Source organism: Mirounga leonina, unplaced genomic scaffold (genome assembly GCF_011800145.1).
Source record: "Mirounga leonina isolate KUSES-001 unplaced genomic scaffold, KU_Mleo_1.0 Mir_129, whole genome shotgun sequence".
NCBI lineage: Eukaryota > Metazoa > Chordata > Mammalia > Carnivora > Phocidae > Mirounga > Mirounga leonina.
In genome coordinates this window covers 80,209,885-80,232,953 of record NW_023270323.1, presented here as the reverse complement: position 1 = coordinate 80,232,953, position 23,069 = coordinate 80,209,885, and the positions used below count along the sequence as shown (strand labels likewise).

Sequence of the window (23,069 nt, the reverse complement as noted above, 5' to 3'; positions counted from 1 at the left end):
TTTAAAATTTTAGTAGGGTTTATTAGCTATATTTTCCTAATATATAAAATATTAAAACAGCATATGTAGTACTCAGTTTTTAGTAATTTTCAATCTTCAAGACCAACAGCCTTAATCTTTGATTGGTTTTCTAAATTCTCCACAATATCTTTCAGATAATCTTCATCTTTTAAAAAATATACATATAATTCTCTTTCCATTTGATGCAGTTTATTAGATGCCAAAATTTTTCTTTTTGTCTTCACATCAGCAAGAATATCAGTAAGAAGATGATTTAGCTTATTCAGTTGGGATTCAACTTGATGAAACTGCTCTGTTAACTCCTAAAAGAAAAAGAAAAATGCTTTTACTATAAAAGCTCTATTTGTAATAGTAATTATAAATTTAAGATGTAATTTACACGCAAAGAATCCAAACGATAGGGGTGCCTGGGTGGCTCAGTCGGTTAAGCATCTGCCTTCGGCTCAGGTCATGAGCCGAAGGTGGGGGGGAGAGGCGGGGGGGTCCTGGGATGAAGCCCTGAGTCAGGTTCCCTGCTCAGCAGGGAGTCTGCTTCTCCCTCTCCCTCTGCCCCTCCTCCCTGCTTGTGCTCCCTCCCTCTCTCAAATAAATAAAATCTTAAAAAAAAAATTCAAATGATGTAATTATTCCCACGATTTTAATGATAAATGAACCTCAATTAAAAATCCACAGTAGGTTTAATATAAATTCTATGTAAAGTCAATTGCAACAGCTTTCAATAGATAATTTTAAGGGATTCAAAGCAAACTGTTACTTCCTAAAGAGTACCTGATATATAAACTATAATGTATATTCATACATTCAACAAATATTACTAAATGTCTACCATATGCCAAGCACTGTTTTAGAGACTACAGATACAAGAACACCATCTCCTTTATGGAGCTTATATTCCACTTAATTGATCAAACCTTGTTTTAGCCTAATCTCGGTCTGAGTGGTACTGAGAAAGCCTTGAAATGAAGCAATTACCAATAAAAAAGAATCACCTCAACAGAAATCTCCATTTTTCTTTTTTCACAGTGTTACAGAAAATAGAATTACATATGACATTCAACAATCCCAACTTACCATGTAATCCTCCTGCTCAAGAACCTAGACACGCCACTGCTTCTCCCTCTCCATCTGCCCCCGCTTGTGCTTGCTCTCCCTCTTTCTCTCAAATAAATAAAATCAAAAAAAAAGGGGGGGGGGGAATGCCTGGGTGGCTCAGATGGTTAGGCGTCTACCTTCAGCTCAGGTCATGATCTCTGGGTCCTGGGATCTAGCCCCTCGTCAGGCTCCCTGCTCAGCAGGGAATCTGCTTCTCCCTCTCCCCCATGTTCATGCTCTGTCTCAAATGAATAAAATCTTTAAAAAAAGAAAAAGAACCTAGATATGCCAGCCCTTCACATGTAACAAAATGAAATGCCTCACTTCCTAACATTAAAAGCTGTTTATTAACAAGTTTCCATGGGTTTTTAATCAAGTATTCTACTTCTGTAAATTTCCAGCCACTATCACCAAAGAGAAAATCTATAGCTTTATCTCAACCTTCTGCACCTTCTCAGCATGGTCCATGAGCATGATAATCACCTGGGGTACTTGTTATGAACACATACTCCTGTACCCTACTGCACACTAAATTACTCAAACTCCAACAGGCTCGCTGGTGATTCTAATAAGTTCAAGAATGACTGCTTTACACCTGTCATAAATGCCAGTTCCAGAGAGCAGTACTTCTTCAATTACACTTTGACAAAATCAAGTAATACATTAAGTGGTTTTCTCTTGAGGAAAACTTGGTAAACTTGAATGAGAAACTATAATCTCACCTTCAATTTCAGTACTAAAGATCTTAATAGTTGCTAAAATAATATTCCCACAGATACTGAAAAATATCCTTCTGTTACTAGCAACAAAAATGAAAACTAAAGTTTATACATATGGCACTTTTATATTTCACTGGGTTAGGAAAAAACATTAAATAATTACACCCAGTAAGATTATAGTGAAATCACCATACTTTAGTGATTCTAGGATGCAATCCTTCACATTTTAAAGTATCTGAAACCCATACCATTTTATAATTGAGAGCATCATGTAATTATTATTAGCCACTCATAAGAAATGCTTTATCACCAACATTAAAAAAATTTTTTTACTGTGATAAGAACACTTAACATGAGATCTCCCCCTTAACAGATTTTTTTTTTTAAAGATTTTATTTATTTGACAGAGACACAGTGAGAGAGGGAACACAAGCAGGGGGAGTGGGAGAGGGAGAAGCAGGTTTCCTGCTGAGCAGGGAACCCGATGCGGGGCTCGATCCCAGGACTCTGGGATCACGACCTGAGCCGAAGGCAGATGCTTAACGACTGAGCCACCCAGGCGCCCCCCACCAACAGATTTTTAAGAGTACAGCAGAGTACTGTTAACTACAGGTACAACGTTGTACAGCCTATCTCTAAAATGTATGTGCCTTACATGACAAACTTTGTACCTGTTGATTAACCCAATTCCCCCCCTCTCCAATCCCTGCTAACCACCATTCTATCCTCTGTCTCTGAGTTTGACTATTTTAGATAATCTCTGTAAGTGGAATCATACATTATTTGTCCTTGTGACTGGTTTATTGCACTCAGCATAATTTCCTCAAGGTTCATCCATGTTGTCGCATATTACAGGATTTCTTTTTATTAAGGCTAAATAATACTTTGTGTGTATACATCACATCTTCTTTATCCATTCTTCCACTGGCAGACATTGTTTCCATAATTTGGCTATTAGGAATAGTTCCAATGGATGTAGGAGTGTTAATAATTCTTCAAGATCCTGATTTAAATTCTTTTGTTTAAATACCCAGAAGTGGAATTACTGGATCATATGGATCATTAATTTTTTTGAGAAAACTCCATACTGTTTTCCACAGCGGCTGCACCATTTTGGACTTCCACCAGCAGGGTACAAGGGTTCCAATCTCTCCACATTCTCACCAACACTTTTTTTGCTTTTTAAGATTTATTTGAGAGAGACAAAGTGCATGCACATGCATAAGCATGTGAGTTGGGGGAGGGCAGGAGAGAATCCTCAAGCAGATTCTCTGCTAAGTGCAGAGCCTGATGCAGACCCAGGGTTTGATCCCAGGACCCATGAGATCATGACCTGAACCGAAACCAAGAGTCAGACACTTAACAGACTGAACTACCCAGGTGCCCCTGATTTTGCTTTTTTGCTATTAGCCACTCTAACAGGTGTAAGGAGATATCTCATTGTGGTTTTGATGTGCATCTCCCTGATGATGAGTGACACTGAGCAACTATCCATATACCTGTTGGCCATTTGTATGTCTTCTTTGGAGAAAAGTCTATTCAAGTCTTTAGCCCATTTTTTAATTGGGCTATTAGTTTTTTTTGCTATCACCAACATTCTCCATAGTGTAGAAAAATAAAGACAACAATTTTGAGTCAAAAAATAACACAGAAGGGGCGCCTGGGTGGCTCAGTGGTTGGGCGTCTGCCCTCGGCTCAGGTCATGATCCTGGGACCCTGGGATCGAGCCCTGCATCGGGCTCTCTGCTCAGTGGGGAGTCTGCTTCTCCCTCTCTCTGCCTGCCGCTCCCTCTGCTTGTGCTCTCTGTCAAATAAATGAAGTCTTAAAGAAGAAGAACTTCATGTTAAGTGTGAAGCTTTGAAATACCCTAATGATTTTAACTGTGTATATTTCATTTAAGGTGTATATGCAAGAGTGATATAATAAAAATCTGTCTGTACCTAAAAGATATCTTCTGGTAAGTATTCAATAAAAATTTAAATAAGAAAGTACTGTGCTGGGGCGCCTGGGTGCCTCAGTGGGTTAGGCCTCTGCCTTCAGCTCAGGTAGTGATCTCACCCAGGGTCCTAGGATCAAGTCCCGCGTCTGGCTCCCTGCTCAGTGGGGAGCCTGCTTCTCCCTCTGCCCCTTCCCCTGCTAGTGCTCTCTCTAGCTTTCTCTCATGCGCTCTCTCTCTCCAATAAATAAAATCTTAAAAAAAAAATCATGCCAATTTAACAGAGAAGGTTTTTTTTTAGCAATTCACAAAATGATGGTGTACCGTATGATCGATGGTGTCTAGGAGACATTTAAATCGTGCTGGTAGCAATGAAAATAGGTGTGACTCTTGGAAAAGCAAGATGACAGCATCAAAGACCAAAAAAAAAAAAGGTACATACCTAAGAAACCCAATAGTCCTACTTCCAAGAATTCATCCAAATTAAAGTATTTAACAACAAAAAGCTGTAACACAGGATGTACATGATATCACTCAAGAGCAAAAAAAAAAAAAATGAAGACTATCAAAAAATATTCAACAATGGTGGACTGGTTACAGAAATTACTGTAGCATTAATAATTAAAATTATTCAGAGTGAAAATGTTTATTTCATACTGCTAAGTAAAAAGGAAGAATAAAAAAGATGTGTAAGTAAAGGTGAAAAACATATACCTTCAAATACTAGCCAAAAGAAAGAGGGCATAGAAATATTAATATTAGAAAAGACACTGTTAAGACAAGAAGCACAGTAAGAATAGAGAAGATCATTATGTAACACTAAATAGTTTAATTCACTGCAATTCAAACCACCAGGATTATTCACCACAATTTGAAACTTAGATATACAGCTGAATCTTGAACAACGCGGGAGTCAGGGGGAAGGTTTAGGGCATCGGCTTCCTGTGGAGTCGAAAATTTGTGTATAAATTTTGACTTCCCCAAAACTTAACTACTGGTAGCCTACTGTTGACATACAGCTGATAAACATATATTCCGTATATCATATGTTATGTGTATTATATACTATAATCTTATAATAAAGCTAGAAAAAAGAAAATGTTAAGAAAATCATGAGAAAATACATTTATAGTACTGCACTGTATTTATTTTTTGAAGAAAGTTTGCATACAAGTGGACAGATGCAGTTCAAACCCACGCTGTACAAGGGTCAACTAACTGTAACTTATAAAATAGACTCAAGTATAAAGAAAAAACTAATAGAGCTTCAAAGCTGCCATCATAGGAGGTTTTTATAAAATTAGTAGATCTAGGAGACAAAATCAGTAATAGATTTAAAAAAAATCATAATCAATTCAGGCTATTAGTTAGGATGGCGATTATATATTTTTTAAAAAAGGAAAATGACAAGTGTAGGCAAGGATATGGAGAAACTGGAACCCTGTGCACTGCAGGTGAGAATATAAAATGGTGTAGCTGCCGTGTAAGTCAGGCAGTTCCTCAGAAAGTTAAACACAGAATTACCACATGACCCAGCAATTCTGCTCCTAGGTATATACCCAAGAGAAACAAAAACAGGGACTCGGATACCTGTACACCAATGTTCACAGCAGCATTATTCACAACAGCCAAAAGGTGGAAAGAACCCAAGTGACCATCAACAGACAAACAGATAAACAAAATGTACTACATGCACACAATGGGGTATTACTCAGCCATAAAAAGGAATAAAACTCTGACACATACTACAACATGGATAAAACTTAATCATACAAATGTTGTAGGATTTCACTTATATTAGGTACCTAGAGTAGGCAAATTCACTGAGACAGAAAGTGGAATAGAAGTTATCAGGGGCGGGGCGCCTGGGTGGCTCAGTCATTAAGTGTCTGCCTTCGGCTCAGGTCATGATCCTAGGGTCCTGGGATCGAGCCCCGCATCGGGCTTCCTGCTCCTCTGGAAGCCTGCTTCTCCCTCTCCCACTCCCCCAGCTTGTGTTCCTGCTCTCGCTATCTCTATTTCTGTCAAATAAATAAATAAATAAATAAATAAATAAATAAATAAATAAATAAATAAATAAAAAATAAAGGAAGTTATCAGGGGCTGGGGAGGAAGGAGAGAAAAATTACTGTTTATTGTTTAATGTTTCTATTTGGGATGGTGAAAAAACTCTGGAAATGTATAGTGGTCATGGTTGCACAATATATGAATGTACTTTTGTCCCACATCGGGCTCCCGGCTCAGCGGGGAGCCTGCTTCTCCCTCTGACCCTCTCCCCTCTCATGCTGTTTCTCTCCCGCTCACTCTCAAATAAATAAATAAATAAATAAATAAATAAAATTAAAAAAAAAAGAAAAGAAAAAGCAGGCAAGCCTGTGGAAAGGCACACTTGATCGAGTCCCACATCAGGCTTCCTGCTCAGCAGGGAGTCTGCTTCTCCCTCTGACCCTCCTCCTTCTCATGCTCTCTGTCTCTCATTCTCTCTCTCGCAAATAAAATCTTTAAAGAAAAGAAAAGAAGGGGCACCTGGGTGGCTCAGTCGTTAAGCGTCTGCCTTCGGCTCAGGTCATGATCCCAGGGTCTTGGGATCGAGCCCCACATCAGGCTCCCTGCTTGGTGGGAGGCCTGCTTCTCCCTCTCCCACTCCCCCTGCTTGTGTTCCTGCTCTTGCTATCTCTCTCTCTGTCAAATAAATAAATAAAATCTTTAAAAAAAAAAAAAAAAGAAAAAAGAAAAGAAAAGAAAATAATAATAATAATAAACTACATAAAAATTAAAATGCTAAAAAAAATCTGAAAACAAAGAAAGTAAAAAAGACAAGCTACAAATAGAGAGTGAATATATATAACACACAAAACCGAGGGGCGCCTGGGTGGCTCAGTCGTTAAGCGTCTGCCTTCGGCTCAGGTCATGATCCCGGGGTCCTGGGATCGAGCCCTGCATCGGGCTCCTTGCTCAGCGGGAAGCCTGCTTCTCCCTCTCACACTCCCCCTGCTTGTGTTCCCTCTCTCGCTGTGTCTGTCAATAAAATCTTAAAAAAAAAAAAAAAACTGACAAAGAATTGCCACTTGAAATATATAAACTCCTACAAATGAATTTTTTAAAGATTTTAGGTATTTATTTTAGAGAGAGAGCATGCATGCATGAGTGGGGGGAGGGGCAGAGGGAAAGGGAGAGAGACTCTCAAGCAGACCCTACAGTGAGCACAGAGCCCAACCTGGGCCTCAATCTCACGACCCTGAGATCAGGCCGCTGATTCTTGGGTTTGGCTCAGGTCGTGATCTCAGGGCTATGAGGGCTCTGTGCTCAGCACAGGTTCTACTTAAGACTCCTCTGTCCCTACCCACGCCCCCAGCCTAAACCATGCCAGCAAGCACTCCCTCTCTCTCTCAAATAAATATACCTTTAAAAAAACAAAAAAACAGGCACAGGAGATGAACAAGGAATTCTCAGAAAAAGATGAATGCCCAGTAAACAAATCAGGGAAATGGAAATTACAACCTATATCAGATGCTATTTTATATCCCCAGATTGAGAAAAATTTATAAATCAGAGAACGTTATATGATGAAATGGATATGGATAAACAGGATCTCTTTGACACTGCTGATGTAATATGGTACAACCACTTTGGAAAACAATTTGATGTATCCTGAAAACTGAACCTGTGATACAGCAATTCTACTCCTCACTGAGAGTGTGCATGTGCACACACATGAGCAGCTGTGAGACATACAGCAAGACCATCCACAGCAAGATAATCCACAAGAGCAAAAACTGAAAGTAACTTAGATGTCTGTCAACATAACAGATAATTAAACCGTGGGATTTCATAAAATGGAATACTAACGATATAAAAGAGAAAACCATAGGGGTGCCTGGGTGGCTCAGCTGGTTAAGCGTTGGACTCATGATTTCGGCTCAAGCCATGATCTCATGGGTTGTGAGATCGAGCCCCAAGCTGGGCTCCGAGCTCAGCCAGAGTCTGCTTGAGATTCTCTCCCTCTCCCTCTCCCCGCTGTGTGCGCGTGCTCTCGCTCTCTCTCAAATAAATAAGTAAAAAAAAGAACCGAAAAGAGAAAGAAAACTATAAATGAACTAGAGCTTTACATATGGCAACATGGATGAATCTCAGTATCTTAATATTAACAAGCAAGTTAGTAAAAAATATATGTAAGAAACCACATACATAAACTTCAAAAACATATAAACTGGACAATATACAGTCTAGCGAGGCATCTGGTGGCTCAATCAGTTAAGTGTCTGACTTTGGCTCGGGTCGTGATCCCAGGGTCCTGGGATCAAGCCCCATGCCCAGGCTCCCTGTTCAGCAGGGTGTCTGCTTGTCCCTCTGCCCCTACCCCCACTCGTGCCCGTGCTCTCTCTCTCTCTCTCTCTCAAATAAATAAAATTAAAAATATATATATACAATCTAAGAATATATATGTGTAATAAAAATATAAATAAAGGCAAGCAAACAATAAAATTAAGTGTAGTTCTCCTTGATGAAGGAAGGGAAATGCTGTTAGTAGAAGCAAGCTGTCACAGAACACTTTAAAGATAATAGCCCTCTATTTGCTGAGACAGGTAAAATACAGGGGTGGTTTGATTTTTCTTTAAATTCTTAGTGTAAACATTACATATCCTTTTTTGTCTGAAATATTTTGTAAGTTCTTAAAATTCTGTTGACATTGATCAAAACCATCTGAAAAATATATTTATATGTGAACAAAAACTAAGATATAAAAAAATAAATTTTATAGTAGGACAATAGGATTTGGAATAGTGTTTTCCTCGTGTTAACATTTTATTATCTTTTACAAAAAACATTTTTTTACAGCATTTTCAGTTACTGTGGCGAGCACTCACCTGATCACTAAGCAAAAGCTGATTTCCTCCTTGATACAAAGTATCACAAAGCATGTCCACATCATTATTCAGTTTCGACAGAAAGAAAGAATGTTCTTGAGTAGATACTGCCAACTGATCTTGTACTAAAGAAACATCCTTTTTTAATTTCTCAGCCACTTCCTCCAGGTTTCCATGGGTTATAAATAATTCTTTTTTCTTATTCTCTCCTTCTAAAAGTTGATAAAGCCTAAAATGTGAAAATAAAAATTACAGGAGAAAATTCTCAAATCAGTACAATTTTCAGAATTATAATTCACTTTATTGGGCATCTTTGGGGATATATAACAGATTAAAAATATTAACCTGGAAAAAAATTAATCTGCTGCTAAATCAAGCAACCAAAAACATTCCAGCTAAAATACTTTCTCATTACAGGGCACCTGGGTGGCTCAGTTGGTTAAGCATCTGCCTTCAGTTCAGGTCATGATCCCAAGGTCCTGGGATCCAGTTCCATATCAGGCTCCTTGCTCAGCGGGGAGTCTGCTTCTCCTTCTACCCCCACCCCCTGCTCATGCTCTCTCTCTCTCTCACGCTCTCTCTCTCAAATAAATAAAATCTTTAAAATATATATGTAAGAAAAATAAAATAAAATACTATCTCATTACAGAAATACATATTGTAATTACTGTATCTGCTTCTACTTTCTCATCCCCCAAGTTTTAAATATATTTTTTGACTTTTAACTGCCATTATCCTACTTCAAACAAAGTATGTTTCAGAGATACTGCCCAAGAAAACATTTCTTTCACAGAATACAAGTATGCTATAGTAGAAATAGCAACGAGCTCGAAACAGAAGACCCAGGTCTAAGTTCTGGCGGTCTTTTGATACCTGGGTCAAGTCAACCTCTGAGACTACATTTTTCATGTCACATACCTATCATTACAGCATTGTAGAGAATTTAAAAGAGAAAAACTGAAAATAATGTAAAAAGAAATGTAAACAATAAAGAGCTACAGAAATAAACTTGCTACTCCAGTCTTATCCATATTTGATTGTCAAATTAAATTCCTAATGAGCTATGAGGCCCATTTAACACTTCAAATATTAATGGCAGAAAATCCTTTGGAACAAATGGAAAAATGTGAGGCAACATTTTCTACACATTTCTGACAAAAAGGGTTTGTCCTTTTTCTTCTATTTCAAAAAAATATATATTTTTAATTATTTTAACAATTTGCAACAGAGTTCATAAAACTGGTTCAAGTCCAAGGCTGCCAATTTTGTTCTTGTGGGACATGACTACACAATTTCAGGGGGGAACCATTCTTAGCTCATGATGTCAGTGTCACCCTTTCCATGCCCCTCACCTCATTAATAAGACAAAAAAAAGGAGAGGCGCCTGCATGGCTCAGTTGGTTAAGTGTCTGCCTTTGGTCCTGGGATACAGCCCCACAAAGGGCTCCACATTGGGCTCCCTGCTCAGCAGGGAGTCTGCTTTCTCCCTCTGCCCCTCGCCCTGTTCGTGCTCGCTCTCTCCCTCTCTCAAATAAATAAGTAAAACCTTAAAAAACAAAACAAAACAAAAAGATTAGTGATTTTCCTCTAGCACTAGAGAAAAATCAGGAGCAGGATCCAGATTTTTGAGGCCTTTGACTACTTTAGTCCTCCAATTTTAGTATCCCTATACCATCAATTGCTTAGACATCCAGAAGAGGTTGGGAGCAAGCATTCATTCTCGCTGATTCACCTGACAAGAAACAAAGTCCGTTTTCCCCTCTCTCCGCCGACACCTTTTCTGAATGCAATCAGTTCTCTGCCTAGCAATACCAACTACACACCAAAATGTATTCAAACTCCCTGCAGTTAAAACTCCTGCCTCAATCTCAAAGTATCTAAATAATGGTGCCCAAAGGTGAATAAGACCTTGTATATATTCACTCCACCAACCCATCCAACTCAGCTCTAAAACAGCTACTTCCAGGTTTAACATGAATGGAAAAGAGAGCAAGATATTCAAAAGGAAAGAGTCATATGCAAGAAAAGTGAAAGAAGAGAACAGAAGGCCAAAAACAGAGAGCAAAGAATGTTTTAAACTTCCACAATATTAGTTCAAACTCTCTACAGTATTTTACAAAAGCAAAAAAAAAAAAACAATTACTAAAGAAACAAAGATGCAGGGCGCCTGGGTGGCTCAGTTGGTTAAGCGACTGCCTTCGGCTCAGGTCATGATCCTGGAGTCCCTGGATCGAGTCCCGCATCGGGCTCCCTGCTCGGCAGGGAGCCTGCTTCTGCCTCTGACCCTCCCCCCTCTCATGTGCTCTCTCTCTCTCTCATTCTGTCTCAAATAAATAAATAAAATCTTTAAAAAAAAAAAAAAAGAAAAGAAACAAAGATGCATACCTATGAGTAGAAAAGTCCTTGGTATCAATGGTATTCCTTGGATTTATCTGCTGAGATACTGATGGGTCTGTTAGCATTTCTAATCGTTGGTGGAGCATCCTATTACTTTGACTAAGCTCTTGAACCAAATTTTCAAGTTGACGATATATGTCCCAATGCTTTCTCAATTCAATTTCATATGATAATTGTAGAAGTTCAAAAGATGCCTTTTGCTTTATCAACTGATTTAAAACTAACTCTTGTCTTGCTGTATAATAGTCTTGTTTAGCAATCTGTAGATCAAAATCTCCCTTTACAACTGGCATATTCAATAACTGGGCATTCTCTTTTACCACAGCAGGCAAACTTCTATCTTTCATATGAGAGATTTGTTCTTCAAGTTTCAGAATCTCACTATTCAAGTTAGAAATTTTAGCATCCAAATTATCTTTGCCAAGAGCCTACACAGAAAAAGCAATTACATTTAAAGCAGTAAGTATAATGTTGAAATAGTTTTAAACTTATTTTTACTTCCCATTTTAGTTTATCAGATAACATGCTAATAAAAACTAATTTCATGTTAACAAAAGCCAAAATCACAGTTTAAAAAAGGAAAAGCGTGGGTAAATTGCTAAATTTTAACGCTATTACTACCACATATATACAATAATGGCTACCAAAACAGACACCTTGTCATGCTTGTCTTACTTAATAAAAATCATTAGTGCACTACTAACTGAATGCAAATGTACACTATTCTAAGTTTTTCTTAAAACTAAAATAGTCCCAGTAGCTATGCTCCTAGTCTGTCAGCTGATTTTAGCACTTGCAAAGAGTGAGGAACCTCATATGTTATTCCCAAGTTTGTGTCAGTTATATGAACTCACTTGGTGCTGATACTCAATTTCAGCTGTATTTTCACTCAATTACATAGTGGTTATATTACCAAGACTGCAAGCTTTCCAAGAGTGCAGATGGATATGGGCACTACATCTGTACATTCTCAACAAAAAAATCAGGGTTTCAGTCCACTGAACTGGGTCCCTGACTTCATTAGCACCAAACAAGGCAGGACACCCGTAACAAAGCAACAAAGCTCTTTACCCATACATCATAAAAGAGGGAATTTCAGTGTCTTCTGAGTCCGAACCAACACGAATTTCAATTTCAGAAAAAGTACTTTTGTTTAAAATTAGCTAATGTGATTGGGTTATAATTACTATTTTTGCCCTCTACTGATATGAAGATCTATTTGTATGAAACACTGAAATACATCAAAACTAAGCAATAAATAAACAGAAAATAAGAAAATGTAACTTATGTTACATTTGTTACATTATGTTACAAATGTACTTGTTTCATCCCCCTTTCTAAAGTATTTTAATATTAACATATCTTCCATTATGAACAACAATTACTGTACGAATCCAGTCTCATTTCTCATGTTTACCTTGCTAGTGAGGCTATGAAGATTCTCCTCTGCCCACTGTATACTCGACTTCATGCTCAAATTACTTGCTTTCAAGTGAATTAACTCATGTTGAGCACAAACGTAAGCTAGCTGCAGCCTAGCCATCTCTAGCCATCTCTCCTCGAGGACTTCCTGACTATCACAAATAGATGGTGCTTGTATATCTAAAAGTTGAAAATTTTCTTCATTTGAACTTTCAACTACTTCATGTATACCCGGAAAGAACTGTTTTTTGGTATATAAAGTTAATGCTGCTGTGCTCTGCTCTTCCTGGCTTAGATATTTTTCCAAGGAAAACTGAGATAAAAACACCAGTGGATTTGTCCCTTGATCCAAATTAGAATGTTTGAAAAACATCATCAATTTTGCAACTCCATCAGTAAGAGCCTGAAGTTCATTATTTATCTTAGTATTCATAGCATTTAGAATTCCTTGACTCTGCTTCAGCCTTTTAGTGGCCGCTTCTTCTTTAGCATTTAACCTCAGAGATTTGTGGCTTGTTACTGAAGCCATCAACTGGCATTTATTACGTCGCTGAATTTTTAGGTTCTTCAACTTCTGCAGAGTTTGAACCTCAATCTCTAATTTCTCTAGCTCTTTGTCATCCAAGATACATGTCTTCAAATCAGAAGTTTTACAGGTTTTAAGAACTTCATCCAACGCTGCTCCTTCTAGGATAGGCTTGCCTGATGTCTGAAGAATGCCAAAAGCTTCCAATTCTTCTTCAGACAATACATTCTGTTCATTCACATTCCCACAAAACCACTTCAGAAATGATTCATCTTCAACAGTCTCAAACAACCAGTCAAAATCTTCCCCATTGAGAGTATCAGCTTTGGGATAATTGATTTTTTTTAATGTTTCCACAAACTCTTTTCCACAACTCATGGTTTAAGTACCCAATTTCTTTGTAACAGATACGGGTTTATGTTGCTATTTAGAAAATAAACCCAAGACCACAAACAAAACTAATTTTATGTCAAGTCCACAGAGAAGGGAAAAAATATTTTTAGAATCTGACTTCTCCTGGGGGAGGAAAAACAGGTATTAGACCATAAGTAAAGTAACTGTATTTGTAAAAGGACGATACTGATAAATATCACAGCATATCTGGGAACCATCTAACCCAGAGGTAGTTATAGCTGAAATGTCTGATGAAGATAAACAAATTAGGCTATTACTGAGAACACTGCAAAAATAATGAAAACCAATTAGCAAGAAAATCTTTCCAAAGACAGTCATTAAAAATACATGGTCTCTTACGAAGCAGCTCAGTTCTTTCATTCAGTTTATCTAAACAAGTCCAAGCCAGCCTGCGGCTAAGCAGCCTCTTCCCCGCACCCAGTTCCCAAGTAAGAGAAGAGAAATAAATACGACATGTCCTCGAGGAAGAGTCAACGAAATGTTTACCTCAGCGACTCAAATCAGCATCCGCCATTCACACAGGAATCAATGTCCAGAGACGGCCAACCCAGTGCAGGCAACATCAGGCTTCAGACTGAAGAACCGTTCTCAAACTGATCTTAAAACTCCTCAGCAAAGGGGGAAAAAGGCCACGATGTACGGTGATGGCGTCAGGACTTAATGCGGTTCCATCTCGCAAGGTACAGCGTCCGGCCCTTACGCCGTGCACCCAAAACTAATGCAACGGTGCGCGTCAACCACGCTTCAAAAGACTAAAGCAAAATAACCCCGAAACCCGAAACCCAAGCACCCGCCACTTCCCAAGTGCCAAAGAACTAAGCAAACGGTGGTAAAAACACGGGCGGCATTCGCCCCTTTGCAACCAACGCACCGCCGAACCGCCCCCGATGACCTCACCGAGGGAGCTCCACGGACGGCGACCGGCCGCACAGACACACGCGCGACACGGACGCATGTTAGTCACACACACCCGCAAAAGCCGCCGAACTAGCGTTAAAGGCAAACTGCACAGACGCCAGGCCCGCGCGGCGCACTCCGTGGAGCTCTGGGACGACCGCCCGCGTACCGGCGGCGCGACAGCACGCGCCGCCGCCCGCAGGACCAGCAGCGGCCCCGCCCCCGCCGGAGCCGCGCGAGACCACTCACCCGCGGCCCCGCCCGCGCCCCGCCCCGCCGAGGCCCCGCCCCGCCGAGGCCCCGCCCCCGCCCCGCCCCCTCCCGGACTACCCGCTTCAGCCCAGCTCCCGCCCCGCCCCCGACCGGACGGCGCCTCACTCACCCGCGCCGCGCTCCCCGCTGACGCCCACCTCCCGCCTGCCCTCGCCCGTGGCCCCAAGCCCTGCGGACCCCGACTCGCGCGCCTGGAAGGAGTCCCCAGGGGTGCCTGCTTAGAAGAGGCAGCTGGGGGACCGGCGCCGCTCCCACAGCCCCAAGAGAGGCTGCCGCCATTCACCTCTGGAAGCTCCGTTCGCGCGCCTCAGAAGCCCGCCGCCGCGCTCCACGCCTCGCACTGCCTCACGGGAGCGCTGCGCGCGCAGAGGGCAGAGACAGGGCGTGGCCTGGCCGTCTGCGCAGGCGTGGTGTCGGAGGAGGCGGGCGTGGCGAGGAGGAACTTTGGGGCGGAGCTGAGCAGGGTGCCGGTCCGCCCTCCGGCCGAACGTCAACCGGTGGGGGCGAGCTGGTTGGCTCCCGCCGCGGGGCGGGGCCGGGGTGCGCCAGGCCTGGTGGGGGCCTTGGGAGCGGGTCGGGTCTTAGAGCCCTATGCCCTGCGGCGGTGCGCTGTGCCCGGACGGGCTCCTCGGCTCAGGTCGGCTCTCGGTCCTGCCCTCCGGCTCCCCAGGCCCCCATCCTCTAACGAGGCCGTTTTTAGGGAAAGCCGGGTGCGGTCAGGAGCACGCCGGAGCTCGCCTGGCCGCGGCCCGGGGCCGCCCGGCCGGTGGGCTCTGCGCCGCCAGGACCTGTTTAAGTGAGCGCGTCCCTTCGACAAGTCTTGGGAGCGGACCAACTACGGGACCCAAAACGAGCCGAGCAGCGTCTGGTGCGTCTGTAGGCTCAGCTGTCATTACTCGCTTTACAAGATTTTGCGTTGAACGTTGTTTTGCAAAGCACGCAATTCCAAGCCCTCACCTGACCGCTAAGCAAAAGCCGACTTCCTCCACAATCCCATTTTCAAAATATAATTAAAAAAAGATTTTATTCATTTATTTGAGAGAGAGAGAGAGCACGAGCGGGGGGGATGGGGAGAGGCAGAGAGAGAAGCAGACTCCTCGCTGAGCAGGGAGCCCGATGCGGGTTTCGGCCTGGGCACCCCGGGATCATGACTGAGCAGAAGGCAGACCCTTAACCAACTGAGCCACCCAGGCGCCCCTCAAAATATAACTTGTAAAAAGTTGAAAATATGGGAACACACGTGGTATGTGTGGAAGAGGTATGTAAGTCAAGAGGGAACACCTTCCAAGGAGGGTGCCAGACCCCGCACATGGGTGGTCAGTCCGTGAGCGGGAGACAGCTGCACTAAGGCAGCCCAGAGCAGCCACACCTGCGGGGCTGCCCTCGGTATCCCCACCGGACAGACTCATTTACCCCTCACCGGTCTTCTACAGACTCACGTCTACCCCTCCTTACTCCAAAGTCGGTTCTCCCTCCACCCCCAGCATCAAATGACCCGAAGGTGGCTTGTCGGAGACGAACTAGTCTCATGGGACATTGGAAGGGCAGAAGTCTTTCTGGATAATTTTTCTTAATATTTTTAGGGGACAAAAAAAAAGAATGGTGTAAAGCAGAAATCATGGATTCATCTTGAGGGAAAGATACTTCTTATTAATCCTTCATTTGTTTTCCTTTTTTATTTTCCTCTTCTAAGTGACAATAAAGCCTAAAATGATCTGAAAAGCAAACATTACAGGGGGACAAACTCACAGATTGGTACCCCGCCTGAAACAAGCTGGGACTGGACCAGGAAAGAGACTGGTGAGCGGGGAGGCAAGGTTGGAGCCCATGGACCAGGAGGACTCCTCTTGGCCACTGACCCTGGGGGTGGTAGAAGCTGTGCAGACAGCGCCTTCAGGATGTTTTGCTGAGGAGGCAAAGACTGAGGGAGAGAGAGGAGCAGGATGACACAAGATGAGGGGGTGGGAATGTGGGGTGGGGTGGGGTGGGGGGAGGGTTTGGGTTTGTTTTGTTTTCAGATGAGAGGAACTTGGGGATGTTTATAGACTGAGAAGAGGAACTTAGAAAAGAGGAGAAGAAAGAAAAGGGGCTGCTTTTTGGAAAGATCCCCGTGGGACAGGAGGGTGAGGGACAGGAGGATGAGGCATAGGGAGCTGTTCTGGAATCCCACATTTCCTCGAGACTCCTGGGTCATTTCCTGGGCCCACAAATTCTCCGTATGATTTTGAATTGCTGACCGTGGTTATTTGTTTGAAAGATGTTTGTGGGACCAAAAAAGCCATAAAAACATGAAGTAGAAATCACAATGTTCTTAGCTCCCAGAGTACAAACAACACACGACAGGTTTAATCATGCAGCCCCCAGAAGCTTTCTTTGAAAACTCGATTTATTAGGGTCAGGTTGCATTTGGGATTTAAGAAGCAAATAGGTTACACTTACTTCCAAGACAAGGTTTCTTTCCTCCAGTCAAAATCGTTCGGGCTCTTAGTGGGGTCCTTACAGAGTCAAAAGATGAAGGGAACCCACAGATGAACCTTCCGCGAGGAAGCCCATGAGGAGGCAGGCCTCCTCGCACACCTGTGAGCCGCAAGTGGGCTCGCTGATTGCTTTTTCTCTTCTTCCTATAGGAATCTTTTTTCTCCTGCTGATACTAAAAAGTATTTTAGGTTCTGGACAATATGTTTTTAGATATGTCTAACCGGAAGTCTGATGTTAAGGATCATTTGTTCTTCAACGCTGTTTTTGGTACTGGCAGGACTCCATTCTTCAAGCAATAAGAGGAGTGGGGGGCTTTTCCAGGCAGAGGAGTGACATTCTCAGTGACAAAAGTGACAAAAAGTGGTCAGAGACAGATGCAGGGAGACTCCCATGATGGAGGGAAGCAAGGATGGGAGAGGGAAGCGAGCCGCGAAGGTGCAGGAGCAGATGGGGAGAAAGCAGTCACCTGGGATTTGTTCTGGAGGCTGTGTGTGGGGGAGGGCGGACAACAAGACCCCCTGAGGCCCTTCTGCCTACCAAGGGGGAGAGGAAGCGCAAGCTGGCTCCTGGAGGGGCAGAGAGCAGCCTTGAGGGCAGAACCCCAGAGCCAGGAGGGCCAGAGACGGGATGACTCTCAGCTTCCAGCAGAGCAAGAAAGTGGCACTTCTTTCTATTCTTCCTATAAATCCTGCCTAGTCAGAAGAAAGCATTAGGGTATCAAGGAAGAGGGTGGGAAGAAAGTGATTTTTGTCTTCCATCACATTGATATTCATGCAACAAAAGTAAAAACTCAGAGCAGGTTGGGGTCAGGAGCTCACCAAGATAGTTCGATTGGGGATGGGGAGAGTTTGGGGGTAAAAGGGCTCAGAGGAAGGAGGAAGTGAAGGGCCTGGTAGGGGGGCTCGGGGTCTCATGAAGGCCCTCAAGACAGGCTGAGGAGGCAGAAAGCAATGAGGAGGCAGTTGAGAGCCCCTGCAAGCTAAACGGGCAAGTGGCATAATCCCATTTACATTCTGGAAAGATCCTCATGTGGGCTTAGCATGCACTGGGGGCCTGGCCCAGCTAGGAACTGGGAACTGGGAACTGAGGAAAGGAAACAGCATGGAAAGGGCCTTGCCACCCAATTTTGGGGGCCTGATCCTGGCAGAAGTGTGATGGGAGGGGGCATAGGAGGAGGTCACAGAGCTGAGCTGGGAGCTGGGGGGCTGGTGAGTGCGTAGGGACAGAGGGAAGCAAGGGTGGGAGAGGGAAGCGAACTGCGAAGGTGCAGGAGCAGATGGGGAGAAAGCAGGCACCTGGGATTCGTTCTGGGGCAGACAACAAGAGCCCCTGAGGCCCTTCTGCCTACCAAGAAGAGCGTGGGCAGAAGGGTGGACATGGAGACAGGTGTCCCCCTTGAGGGGCATTGCCTGTAATCCAGGCTGAATATGGAGATGGGACTCTGGTGGCAGGAGGGATTTCCCTGAGGACCAGGGTCCCATCCCAGGCCCCCCTGGCTCAGTGGGTGACTCGGGGAAAGTGGGTACCCTCTCTGAGCCTCAGTTTTCTGTCTTTGAGATGGGCCCAGTGTGAGGACAGCAGGCTCTGACTTCGCAAAGTGCTTAGCCCAGCTGCTGGAGCCCTTATGACGTCCGTAAAAGGTGGTGGTGATTTGAAGTCCTAGCAATATTTGGAATTCAAAAGCTGCTCATTTACATTCACACCCCAAGCCCCAGCTGCATTCCCAGTAGGAATTCCCTTGTTTTCCAGAGGTGCCCCTGGAGGACTCACCCAGGTTCAAGAGGTGAGTGCTGCAGCCTGCTGAGGGAGGGAAGAGGTCCCTGCAGGTCCTCTCCCAGACACCCCAGAACCTGCTAGAGTGAATCACTGAGCCATCTCCAGTGTGCCGTGGCGCCCCGGGGGGCCCCAGGAAAGTCCTGTTCTGGCTACCCAACTCCCTACTACCTGAGCATTTTGTCCCCTAGTTGCCTTGTGCTGGGGCCACACCATTTCACACCCTCACCCTGCACAGCAGCAGGCAAAGGCCATGCCTGGGACATTCTGGGGATGCTGAGGACAGGTCCAAGGAAGGTTTCTCAAGGTGCATCCTGACAGCCAACTACAGCTGTGTGGAAAGGGCACCTGGCTGAGAACACCTGCTATCCACCCTAAGACCGACCACCCCAAGGGCCAACCTGCCCTCCTGAGACAGTGCCCCAGCCCCAGGGCCAGGAGCAAAGTAGGAATGCTGGCAGCAAGAGCATCTCGTTGGCAGTTGGCAGGGGTGGGGTGGGGTTCCACTTTCATCCAACTCCAGGTGTGACCATCCAGGGAGGCAGCCGCGATGGTGGCGTCTCCATGGTAGCCAGTTGGCAGTGGGGAAGGACCATGGTATGTTGGGCCTCCCTGAAAGCAGAAGCTGTGGGCAGGGTGGTGAAGGCTGCCAAGGTCACCGGTGGGCTCAGGCTCGCTATGGAGGCCGAGGGGAGGGGAGCCAGATATGGTGACGGAAAGAACTGGAAGCCAGAGGGGTGAGGTATAAAAATCTGTATTTATATTACAAAGACAGAATGGTACAGCACAGTCCCTCCCGGTGAACAGGCAGGTGGGTGGCCCAATTCTCTCCAGCAAGGATGTTGTGATGCGCTGACCTGGCCAGCACCAGGGCCCCTGGGCAGCCCCAGACTCTGGCAAAGAACCTGCCCTAGATGTGGCCTGGGGTCAGAATTCTGTGTACATGGCCATGGGGAGGGGGCCCCAGGTTAGCTGGCCCAGAGAGAGGCAGGGGTTGGTAGAGCCGGGGAAGCCTGCCTCACTCAGCAGATGGGGATTGTCTGGGGCAGACAGGAGGGCGGAAGCCCACAGGGCTGTGGTTGGGCACACAGCTCCATCAGCCCAGGAGGGCAGGCTTGGGCACTGGGCCACCAAGACCCAAACTACAGAGGCGGGCCCAGAGCTCCAAGGAGAAGAAGCCTTCTTGCAGTCTCCCCAGCCAGCTGGGTCTGCACTGGGGCAGTGGTGGCCTGGTGTATGGGGTCACCTCCCAGTGAGGGTGGGGACCCAAACCTGAGCCTGGGGTTCCAGGATCCTGGCCGAGGGCCACAGTGGCCCACATAGGTGTGGGAGGGCACATGGATAGAGGTCACAGACACCCCTGCAGGCCTGTTCTGGTCCCATCTGCTTTCTAGAGACTCAACGATGCTCAGTTACCCAACATGGCCTCAAGCCAGGCCCCCACTGGGTCTCTGCGGCCACCAGCAACAGCTAACACGTGCAAAGGCAGGGAGCTCGTGGGAGGGGAGGATGGATGTGTGAGTAACTGCTAGCACCGGACCCTGGCCCTGAGGACCACCCCCCTCGCCTGTCTGCTGGTGGCAGAGAGGGGCCCCCGGCCCACGCGGGAACCATGGCCTGAAAAGCCACGGGCTGAGCTGCCAGGAAGGTCAGCTGGGGGCCACAGTTGGTCACCCAGGGAGGATTCTGCTGGCTGGGGTGGGAGCAGAGCCCCCAGCTACTGGGGGAGCTGGTGCCTCAAGAACGGAGAGCACAGACCATCCCAGGGGCCTGGACTTGTGTCTCCTGCAGCGGGATCTTCAACTCGGGCCTTCCTACCCTGCTCAGAGCGGGCTGGTGCTCACAAGAAGCACTGTGTGGCATGCTCAGGCAGACAGGACAAGCTGGTCTGGGCTCTGCAGACCCCCAGTGAAGCTGGAAGGAGATGCTGACAGAAGAGTTTTCCTTGCAAGCACCAGCAAGATGTTTGGACAATCTCCCCAGTTCACACACTGCCTCCCACGAGCCTGCTCTCCACTCATCATCCCGAGCCCCTGCAGGGCAGGTTCTGTGCCAGAGCTGTTTCCAGGGACCCCATTCTGCCTCAGTAGGCCACCCACCCTGGGGTGTCCATCGGCTTGACCAAAAATAAACACGAACTTTCCCCCACAATCTGGAAATCGGTTACAATGCACCAGAGAGGGAAGGAGATGCAGCTACAGGCCAGCCCCACAGCACGCCACCCAAATATTGCTGTGCAGACAAGGACTTCAGGAACAAAAGGCCAGGAGAAGCCTCCTGATGCCCAAGCCTGGCTACCCAGGGGGAAGGGCTGTCTTCATCAGCTGCCAATGTCTGAAATCTGGAGCCCTCGCCCCAGGCCGGGGGAGCAGGGAAGGGTCAAGATGGGTACAGGGGAGAACCTATTTCTCTGGTGAGCAGGCCCCTGACCAGGAGGCCAGGCTGCCTGGCAGGCCCCGACTGACCGCTGGGGAGGGCAAGATGGGGGGTGGGGGGGCCGCTGGGTCACTGGGGGAGCCAGGTGACAGAGAGCTGCCCACACAACCCCTGACCGGCCCCGCAGTCTCTCACTCCCAGAAAGCCGTGGCTGCTGGGAGGGGCCGCGGCACAGGGAGGAAGCTAGGAGGGCACCTGCAGGGCAGGCCAGGGGTGCCCCTTGCGCCACAAGGGAGATGCTGGTGGTGGTGGATGGGGCGGGGCCAGACACGGGACACAAGGCACACTTGGACAACGGTGACAGACAAGACGAGTCCCTGAGACGCTGGGTCGCTCCCACCCCTCAGCAAACAAGGACACAACAATGGCTAGGAAAATAGAGTACAAAAATCTCGTACAGGAAATTGAGGCAGCACACACTGATGTCACTTGGCGGGGAGTCCTTAGAGCTTTTTTCTCTTTTAAAAATGTTTCTCTTATTTTGGGGAAAAAGCCTCTCTCCCGGGAGCCCTGTTCTGGGCTGCTGGGCAGTGCAGCAATTTATTTATTTTATTTTTAAAGGTAGATGAGAAAGCCTCCTGAGGACTCCGTGCAGGTGAGCTGGGGTGGGACGAGGAGCCAGGCGCAGGCCAGGGGCCAGCAGGTGCCCAGATGACCCTTGAAGGCCTCCCTCCCCAAGACGTGTAGCCTCTGGGTCCGGCGACCACGTGTGTCTGCGTGTGGGCACGTGTGCGTGTGGGCACGTGTGCGTGTGGGCACGTGTCCCCAGGCGTGTGCATGTGTACATCCAAGGGACCTAACAGAGCAGAAGCTGCCCAGCTTGGGATGGGGTGGCCTGGCCTGCCCCCAGGAGCCCAGCCCTGGCTCCTGACACCTGTGGGGTGCAAAGGACCCTCTCCACCCACTTGCCCCAGGGTGCTCACCCGAGTCCCGCCCTTCATGGGTCCCTCTGTCCAGGCCTCAGGAGCCTACGTGGACTGACAGACAGATGGACAGATGGACGGAGAGCCACGCCTTCCTTCCTTCCTCGGTCCACTCCTTTCTCCTGGGATCCAGGGTTGGGGTCTGAGCTCCCCGCAGTGGTCATTAAGCCCCTCACACGGTGCCCGCCGAGATTTGCAGCAATGATATTTAATACTTCTGGAATGATTAGGAATCTGAGAACAGACCGTGGGCGGCTACGCTGGGCTCCGGGATGTGGGAGCTGGGCCCCGTCTCCCTGCAGGGGTCCCTGCCCAGCTGGGAGGGGTGGGCGGCACGGCAGGCCCTGACCGGCAGGCAGGCGGAGGCGGGCAGCCCGGGCGGCAGCTGGAGCTTCCAGAATGGCACAGTGGCGGGCCCGCGGAGAGGCTTTCGAGGACTGGAGGGCTGGCACGCTTGGCCGGGTAGGCAGGCGGGCCAAGGAGCAGAGGGCACTGGGCCTACGAGAGGCCAGGGCGGCCAGGCCGCCGGCAGGGGGGCCCGTAGCCCCCGTCGCTGCAGCCACCACTCTGCAGGCTGTAGTGGTCGTCCGCGTCACTGCTGCTGCCAACACTGTCCAGCTCACCAGGGCCAAACTCCATGCCCTCTACGTCCACTTCTGGGGAGAACGGAGGGGGCAGGATCAGAAACTGGGGTGCCAGCCGGGGCTCCCTTCAAAGTTAGGGCTCATCTCCGCCCTTCGTGGAGGCAGCAGAGGCTCCAGGGGTGGGGGTGTGGGGGAAGCACCGGGCTCCAGGCCTGCAGCTTGGTGAGGAACACGGGGCCTGGAGCACAGACCAGCTGCCCTCCGTGCCTCACCCACCTCGTCCCGCCACGTCCCGCCACGTCCCGCCTC

At 46.5% G+C, this 23,069-nt stretch overlaps 2 protein-coding genes across 7 annotated transcripts in view; both read right to left on the bottom strand.

The window, feature by feature from the left end:
- Positions 1-14,938, bottom strand: HAUS3 (HAUS augmin like complex subunit 3). 6 transcript variants are annotated; one of them, XM_035005458.1, is made up of 6 exons: positions 14,850-14,905; positions 13,883-14,001; positions 12,452-13,498; positions 11,023-11,462; positions 8,638-8,866; positions 1-323 (listed from the first exon to the last, which is right to left on the bottom strand). In XM_035005458.1, the coding sequence occupies exons 3-6, from the start codon at positions 13,358-13,360 to the stop codon at positions 90-92; spliced, it is 1,812 nt and encodes a 603-aa protein (XP_034861349.1). In that variant the 5' UTR covers positions 13,361-13,498; positions 13,883-14,001; positions 14,850-14,905; the 3' UTR covers positions 1-89. The 6 variants fall into 6 exon arrangements, with proteins under 6 accessions (XP_034861349.1, XP_034861345.1, XP_034861346.1 ...); XM_035005454.1 differs by having other exon boundaries at positions 12,452-14,111; positions 14,850-14,938; XM_035005455.1 differs by having other exon boundaries at positions 12,452-14,001.
- Positions 14,939-19,555: 4,617 nt separating this feature from the next.
- MXD4 (MAX dimerization protein 4) overlaps positions 19,556-23,069 on the bottom strand; it is a 14,613-nt gene continuing 11,099 nt past the window's right edge. The window contains exon 6 of the mRNA XM_035005452.1: positions 19,556-22,832. Coding sequence (XP_034861343.1) covers positions 22,675-22,832 — 158 coding nt within the window. The 3' untranslated portion in view covers positions 19,556-22,674. The remainder of the gene's footprint in view (positions 22,833-23,069) is intronic.